Source organism: Oryx dammah, unplaced genomic scaffold (genome assembly GCF_014754425.2).
Source record: "Oryx dammah isolate SB20612 unplaced genomic scaffold, SCBI_Odam_1.1 HiC_scaffold_8, whole genome shotgun sequence".
Taxonomy (NCBI): Eukaryota; Metazoa; Chordata; class Mammalia; order Artiodactyla; family Bovidae; genus Oryx; species Oryx dammah.
The window spans coordinates 7,847,054-7,855,596 of record NW_024070192.1 but is presented as its reverse complement, the minus strand read 5'-3'; the positions used below and the strand labels follow the sequence as shown (position 1 = coordinate 7,855,596).

Genomic DNA, 8,543 nt, shown 5'->3' with positions numbered 1-8,543 from the left:
GCTGGGCCAAGAGCAGCTGCCCCGAGAGTCTCCAGTCAGCCCCCTTCTACCCAAGTTAGGAGCTGTGTCCCCAGCCCCTTTGTGGTCCCCTTCAGGAGAGCCTTGACCCCCAAAGGACTGGGCTCTCTTGCCAGGAGAGGACGCACCATGAGCTCCCGTGTTGGATCTGGAGGAAGACATCCCAGCCTCCCACTCCTCCCCCATCTTCTGCCTCCATGGGAAATGGTCTCCTCCTTTCTTGAGGCCTTCCCGGGACCTTCACCCCCATCCTCACCTGAGTGAGTCTCTCCTCATCCCACAGGGAGCCGATGATGAAGGCCACGAGGCGGCCCTCCACGAACCAGCCCAGGGACAGCTCGGGACACAGGGTCAGGAAGTGCCGGACCTCGTCCAGATTCAGGGGGCAGTTGCCAGAGACAGAGATGAAGGCTGCGTCAGGAAGCGCGAGTGGGTGACCTCCAGTCCACTGAGCATCTGCTCGGATGCTGGGTGGGCTCCCCGGGTCCCCAGGCCTCCCCTGGGAAAGCATGGGATTCAGGGCTGCTCTTCCCCCCAGTCTCCTGAAACACACATGTGCTCCTGCACACGCACAAAACACACCGTCAGACACTCTGGGGGCCTGTCTGCCAAGGACAGGGGACTCCAGGGTCTTCTCCCCAAGGGCAACAGCGGCAGAGTTCAGCAGAGTCCCGGACCCTGGGGTGCCAGGGGGCTGCTCACCCTCTCGCTCAATCTCAAACACGCCGGCAGCGTCCTCTGGGGTGAGGCAGCGGAACTCGTTGGCGGGGAGCGTGTGGCGCCGCTGGCGGCCTGGGGACCCTGGGATCCCAGAGGGCAGGTGCAGAGGCGAGGGTTTCAGGCAGTGGACGCTCGGCGTGGACATCCTGGGTGCAGCTGCCATCCAGGGGGTCCCCAGCTGCAGAAGGGGCCTGTGTGACGAGGAGGGTCCCTCCACACCTGTTGGAAAGGGGCGATGGTCAGGGGGCTGGTCCTCATCTCCCAGAGAGCCGTCCAGGGCGATGGTGCCTCTTGCCTCTCTTGTAGGGGACCTGGGGCGGGGAGTCTAGGGGCTAGGGCATTGATTCCTCCTGCCCTGTGCCTGCTCACTGGCTCCCTGGGCCCCTTTCTCACTCTCTGACCCCCTGTTGATGTGCAGTTCTTAGGGGTGGCTGTCCCTCCCTTACAAAGCCCATGAGCTGCACATTTCCGTTCCTGCCCTCTGCCTCCTTCTCTCCCCCATCCCCAAGCCCTAGGCACGGGACTCCTGCTCTCAAATTCTAGGAGCCCAGGGTCCAGGGTTCCACTTACCAGGACTCCTGTGTTGCAGGAGCTCTAATGTTCCCCCCACAGAGCCACCACCTCGGGAGCTGTCCACAGCCTCAGGGCCAGAAAAGTCCAGACACTTGTGATGTTGATCTCAGAGATTTCTAATCCCCTGCCTGCCCTACCCCCACATTACAGGCAGATGCAGCCAGCAGGGCTCTGCCCCCCCACCCCGCACGCCGAGCCCTGTCCCTGCTGGCTGAGGCTGAAACCTCAGATGGCACGTGGATGTTGAGGATTACAGTGGCTGGCTGAGGCCCTAGGGTTTGGGGGGATGAGCACGGGGCTAAGCCTCGTGCTGGAGGGAGTCCGTGGCATAGAGAGTCTAATCCGTGTCCTGGTGCCAACTGATGGCACAGGCGTTCACGCTCTGTCCCCTGGGCAAGCCCGCCTCTGAGGGTCCTCCCAGCTCTGGCAGCCCGAGAGAACTGCACATCAACAGAACCAGAGGCAAGAGGCCAAGGCTGGGTAGGGGATGCAAAGTCAATGCCATCAGACATGTCCAAATGGGGACTCCAGCTCGGGGCTGCGTCCCAGACCCCTGGTGATGGAGTTCTACTCTCTATGCCACGGACTCCCTCCAGCACCAGCCCCCTCGAGAGCGTCCTGCAATCACGGCTCCCCCGGCTCTGACTCGGCTCACCTCTCCCTTCTTCTCCCCAGTTGCTCCCCTTTAGGGGTCCCATTGTCACCTCTTCCACCAGATCTCCTCTGGGGCCCCCCAGGCTACAAGACAGGGCTACACACATCTGAGTGCCAGCTGCGGCTGCCCACCAGGTCTCTCCCACAGGCTCTGTGGTCCCAGGCAGATCCTGGGTAGTGGTGGGCTCCTGCTCCAGGACATTCTGTGAGAGTGGAGCCAGGTTGTCAAGGGCACGTGGAGAACCCCAGAGGACCATGGGACCTGAGTCTCAATATAGAAAGGACATTCTAGGGGCTGTGTGTCCCCACAGGGATGCTGGGGCTGAGCTGGGGGATGTTCTCTCTGAGTGGAGCCGGGGGGGCAGGATGAGCCATTAACAGGAAGAAAGGTGAGGAGACGAGCAGACCCTGGATCAGGACACATCCCAGAACCCAAGTACTGGACAATCAGCAGCATCTCCTGCAGCCAAGCGTGGAGACAGAAGCTCAGATTCTCCTAACAAGGACACCCCTGATGGACTCTACGGGTCCTTCCAGGAGAGAGGGGTGGGGGAGGGTGGGGGACAGATGCAGAGGAGCCACTTTATGGTGACAAAGCAGAGGCAGCAGCAGGGCAGAGGGCACTGGCGAAAGGCATAATGACCCACCGGCGCGGCCAGGGCCTGAAGCCTCCCCTCACCCGGTCCACCCCACCCCCAGCACAGAGCCTGTAGCAGCCCAGCTGCACCTGGAGGGCCTGGCACAGGGTGGGGCTGCACCTGATCCCCGCCACGTGTGACAGCTGCCCGGTTCACACTGCAGGACCCCAGGGAATCCATCTGGGGGAAACTGAGAGTTGGACCCCATGAAAAACTCCAATGATGCCTCTGAGACCCCAATTTTCCCACCAGAGCAACTGAAAGGCCCAGACAAGCAAGGAAGACAGCGTTCAGTTCAGGCACTTGTGAAACTGTAAGAGTTGCATTTTTTGGTGGTTTTGAGGGCAGCATCCTTCTCTCATTCTTCCCCTGCACTTAAGATCTGCCCTGCACAGAGTGCACAGAGCACATTTTGCCTAATCGTATTTACCTTTCCAGCTTTCCCAGGTGGCGCTGTGGTAAAGAATCCGCCTGCCGATGCAGGAGAGGTGGGTTTGATTCCTGGGTCAGGAAGATCCCCTGGAAGAGGAAATGGCTACCTGCTCCAGTCTTCTTGCCTGGAGAACTCCATGAACAGAAGCCTGGCGGGCCACAGGCCATGGTGTTGTAAAGGGTCAGGCACGACTGAGAGACTGAGCAAAATTGACCTTTCCAAGCTTAATCTGTCACTAGAAGATTCTCCAGGGGAGGGAGACTGAGATTGAGCGTTGTGTACAGGAGGTTCACCCGGCAAGCTCCCAGCAGCTTATAAACCCCTGGAAAACAGAGATTGCATTGAATGCGTGGCAGCGAGCTAGATACATAGACTAGATTCTCTCAGCTAGGTGTTGATTCTTCTGCTGATGAGGATGACGCTTAGCTCCTCGACTGCCTGTGGATTTCTTCTGAAGCCTCCTTTGCATAGATAGCTCCTCTCAGCCGCCACCCCTGACCTCAGACGTGGGGTGGCTGCTCCTGTGCTGTCACAGGCTGGCACTCTCGGCCGCCACCACTGACCTCGGACGTGGGGTGGCTGGGCTGGCACTCTCGGCCACTGCCCCTGACCTCGGACGTGGGGTAGCTCCTCTTGGCCGCCACCCCTCAGGCATGGGGTCCTCCAGGCTTCTGCCCCATGTCCGAGGTCAGGGGCGGCGGCCGGGAGGAGTTACCCCACGCCCAAGGTCAGGGGCGGCAGCCGAGAGGAGCAACCCCACATCCAAGGAGCGGTGGCTGTGCAGGCACAGGAGGGCCTAGAGGAGCTACTCCATGTTCAAGGTCAGGAGGGTCGGCGGTGAGGAGATACCCCTCGTCCAAGGTCAGGAGCAGCAGGTGCACTTTGCTGGAGCAGCCGTGAAGACATACCCCACATCCAATGTAAGAGAAACCCAAGTAAGACGGTAGGTGTTGCAAGAGGGCATCAGAGGGCAGACACACTGAAACCATAATCACAGAAAACTAGTCAATCTAATCACACTAGGACCACACCCTTGTCTAACTCAATGAAACTAAGCCATGCCCTGTGGGGCCACCCAAGACAGGCAGATCATGGTGGAGAGGTCTGACAGAATGTGATCCACTGGAGAAGGGAATGGCAAACCACTTCAGTATTCTTGCCTTGAGAACCCCATGAACAGTATGAAAAGGCAAAATGATAGCATACTGAAAGAGGAACTCCCCAGGTCAGTAGGTGCCCAATATGCTACTGGAGATCAGTGGAGAAATAACTCCAGAAAGAATGAAGGGATGAAGCCAAAGCAATAACAATACCCAGTTGTGGATGTGACTGGTGATAGAAGCAAGGTCCGATGCTGTAAAGAGCAATATTGCATAGGAACCTGGAATGTCAGGTCCATGAATCAAGCCAAATTGGAAGTGGTCAAACAGGAGATGGCGAGTGAACATCGACATTCTAGGAATCAGTGAACTAAAATGGACTGAAATGGGTGAATTTAACTCAGATGACCATTATATCTACTACTGTGGGCAGGAATCCCTTAGAAGAAATGGAGTAGCCATCATGGTCAAGAAAAGACTCTGAAATGCAGTACTTGGATGCAATCTCAAAAACGACAGAATGATCTCTGTTCGTTTCCAAGGCAAACCATTCAATGTCATACCAAGTAATCCAAGTCTATGCCTCAACCAGTAACGCTGAAGTAGCTGAAGTTGAACGGTGCTATGAAGACCTACAAGACCTTTTAGAACTAACACCCAAAAAAGATGTCCTTTTCATTATAGGGGACTGGAATGCAAAAGTAGGAAGTCAAGAAACACCTGGAGTAACAGGCAAATTTGGCCTTGGAATGCGGAATGAAGCAGGGCAAAGACTAATCGAGTTTTGCCAAGAGAACGCACTGGTCATAGCAAACACCCTCTTCCACCAACACAAGAGAAGACTCTACACATGGACATCACCAGATGGTCAACACCGAAATCAGATTGATTATATTCTTTGCAGCCAAAGATGGAGAAGCTCTATACAGTCAGCAAAAACAAGACCAGGAGCTGACTGTGGCTCAGATCGTGATCTCCTTATTACCAAATTCAGACTCAAATTGAAGAAAGTAGGGAAAACCGCTAGACCATTCAGGTATGACCTAAATCAAATCCCTTACGATTATACAGTGGAAGTGAGAAATAGATTTAAGGGACTAGATCTGATAGAGTGCCTGATGAACTATGGAATGAGGTTCGTGACATTGTATAGGAGACAGGGATCAAGACCCATCCCCATGGAAAAGAAATGCAAAAAAGCAAAATGGCTATCTGGGGAGGCCTTACAAATAGCTGTGAAAAGAAGAGAAGCGAAAAGCAAAGGAGAAAAGGAAAGATATAAGCATCTGAATGCAGAGTTCCAAAGAAGAGATAAGAAAGCCTTCCTCAGCGATCAATGCAAAGAAATAGAGGAAAAAACAGAATGGAAAAGACTAGAGATCTCTTCAAGAAAATTAGAGATACCAAGGGAACATTTCATGCAAAGATGGGCTCGATAAAGGACAGAAGTGGTATGGACCTAACAGAAGCAGAAGATATTAAGAAGAGGTGGCAAGAATATACAGAAGAACTGTACAAAAAAGATCTTCATGACCAAGATAATCGTGATGGTGAGATCACTCACCCAGAGCCAGACATCTTGGAATGTGAAGTCAAGTGGGCCTTAGAAAGCATCGCTACGAACAAAGCTAGTGGAGGTGATGGAATTCCAGTTGAGCTATTTCAAATCCTGAAAGATGATGCTGTGAAAGTGCTGCACTCAATATGCCAGCAAATTTGGAAAACTCAGCAGTGGCCACAGGACTGGAAAAGGGCAGTTTTCATTCCAATCCCAAAGAAAGGCAATGCCAAAGAATGCTCAAACTACCACACAATTGAACTCATCTCACACGCTAGTAAAGTAATGCTCAAAATTCTCTAAGCCAGGCTTCAGCAATACGGGAACCGTGAACTTCCAGATGTTCAAGCTGGTGTTAGAAAAAGCAGAGGAATCAGATATCAAATTGCCAACATCCGCTGGATCATGGAAAAAGCAAGAGAGTTCCAGAAAAACATCTATTTCTGCTTTATTGACTATGCCAAAGCCTTTGACTGTGTGGATCACAATAAACTGTGGAAAATTCTGAAAGAGATGGGAATACCAGACCACCTGACCTGCCTCTTGAGAAACCTATATGCAGGTCAGGAAGCAACAGTTAGAATTGGACATGGAACGACTGACTGGTTCCAAATAGGAAAAGGAGTACGTATACTGTCACCCTGCTTATTTAACGTTTTTGCAGAGTACATCATGAGAAACGCTGGGCTGGAAGAAGCACAAGCTGGAATCAAGATTGCCGGGAGAAATATCAATAACCTCAGATATGCAGATGACACCACCCTTATGGCAGAAAGTGAAGAGGAACTAAAAAGCCTCTTGATGAGAGTGAAAGAGGAGAGTGAAAAAGTTGGCTTAAAGCTCAACATTCAGAAAACGAAGATCATGGCATCTGGTCCCATCACTTCATGGGAAATAGGTGTGGAAACAGTGTCAGACTTTATTTTGGGGGGCTCCAAAATCACTGCAGATGGTGACTGCAGCCATGAAATTAAAAGACGCTTACTCCTTGGATGGAAAGTTATGACCAACCTAGATAGCATATTAAAAAGCAGAGACATTACTTTGCCAACAAAGGTCCGTCTAGTCAAGGCTATGGTTTTTCTAGTGGTCAGGTATGGATGTGAGAGTTGGCCTGTGAAGAAAGCTGAGCGCTGAAGAATTGATGCTTTTGAACTGTGGTGTTGGAAAAGACTTTTGAGAGTCCCTTGGACTGCAAGGAGATCCAACCAGTCCATTTAAAGGAGATCAGCTCTGGGTGTTCTTTGGAAGGAATGATGCTAAAGCTGAAACTCCAGTACTTTGGCCACCTCATGCGAAGAGTTGACTCATTGGAAAAGACAATGACGCTGGGAGGGACTGGGGGCAGGAGGAGAAGGGGACGACAGAGGATGAGATAGCTGGATGGCATCACGGACTCGATGGACATGAGTCTGAGTGAACTCTGGGAGTTGGTGATGGACAGGGAGGCCTGGCGTGCTGCATTTCATGGGGTCACAAACAGTCGGACACGACTGAGTGACTGAACTGAACTGAACTGAACTTGTATAGATAGGCTGAATGTGGTCTTGTCCTTATTTAGGGTTTTCTGTATCTGCCATGGTACACAATTTCTAAGGAACCTTCCAGACGTTTCTGGAACGGAAGTGTCAAAAGCAGGGAGAGATCGCCACCTCCCGGAGAAAGCAGGGACCTACAGCTCCCTAAGGATCTGGAGCCGTGCTGATTTTCCAACAGAAAAATCCTGGGAGCCCCACACGTGACATTCAGTTTTCTAGTAACCACATGAGAAGATGCCAAAAAAACCAGGTTAACTCGATTTTAATAAGACATTGTATTTAACCCAGTAGATAAGAAGTATTGTCATTTCAACAAATAACTGATATAAAATTATTACACATATTTCATATTCTTTTTTTTTCCTTATTATACTGAGTCTGTAGCTTGGTGTAATAAAACTGTCTTGAATCATAAAAAAGAGTACATAGTACAAATTTATGGTATGGTGTGGTGCCAATTATATGTGAATCTATACTTGAGGACCCTTTTGTTTTAAAAAAAATTGTCATTTCTATAGTATATAATTATATATTTATTATAGAATAAATACAAAATACAGATGAAGGATGACAAAAAAAGTTGTATGTATTTTACATTTACAGCACATGTCAGTTCAGACCAGCCACATTTTTAAACGATGCCTAAATAACTTTATTTATTTATAAAATATTTATTTATTTGGCTTCACCAAGTTTTAGCTGCACCATGGGGACTCTTAGTTGTGGCATGTGGGATCTAGTTTCCTGACCAGGGACTGAACCCAGGTCTCCTGAATTGGGGCCACTGAGTCTTAGCCACTGGACCACCAGGGAAGCCCAAGATCAGCCACATTTCAAGTACTCAAGAGCCACGTGTGCTTAGGGGCTCCTGCAGAGGGCAGCCCAGATCTAGAGACTAAAGTTTAATGAGACAGCAAAATCTTGGGGAAGGGGCAGCACATATGTATGTGTGTGCATGTGTGTACACGTGTGCATATGTATGTATGTATGTGTGTAGGGTGAGTGTGCCTGAGTGGGATGTGTGTCTAGGAAAAATGGAGAACTGGGGACTTGAGCCAAGACAGAGGTGTCCAGTGACCTGTTGGCATATTCGGGGCCTTTGAGAGAGGCTGGCTTGTTTTGCACAATCATTTAACATAAATTTTTTTTAAAATTGAAGTATAGTTGATTTACAATGTCGTGTCCACTTCCGCTGTACAGCAAACTGATTCAGTTATACACAGATATACCTTCTTTTTCATATTCTTTTCCATTATGGTTTATTACAGGGTATCGAATATAGTTCCCTAGGCTCTACAGTAGGACCTTGTT

General features: G+C 50.7%; 1 protein-coding gene across 1 annotated transcript; it reads right to left on the bottom strand.

The window, feature by feature from the left end:
* Positions 1–91: 91 nt before the first annotated feature.
* On the bottom strand, positions 92–1,395 carry AANAT (aralkylamine N-acetyltransferase). Its single transcript, XM_040244321.1, has 3 exons — positions 1,309–1,395; positions 721–957; positions 92–429 (listed from the first exon to the last, which is right to left on the bottom strand). Exons 2-3 carry the CDS (start codon positions 899–901, stop codon positions 92–94), a joined length of 519 nt encoding a protein of 172 aa, XP_040100255.1. The 5' UTR covers positions 902–957; positions 1,309–1,395.
* Positions 1,396–8,543: the final 7,148 nt, after the last annotated feature.

What these genes read in the sequence shown, in the direction of transcription:
- AANAT (XM_040244321.1), bottom strand. Translation starts at nt 901, where the DNA reads ATGGCAGCTGCACCCAGGATGTCCACGCCGAGCGTCCACTGCCTGAAA. An exon ending in GTTTGAGATTGAGCGAGAGG is followed by an intron (nt 430 to 720) that starts GTGAGCAGCCCC and finishes TTCCTGACGCAG; the next exon opens with CCTTCATCTCTGTCTCTGGC.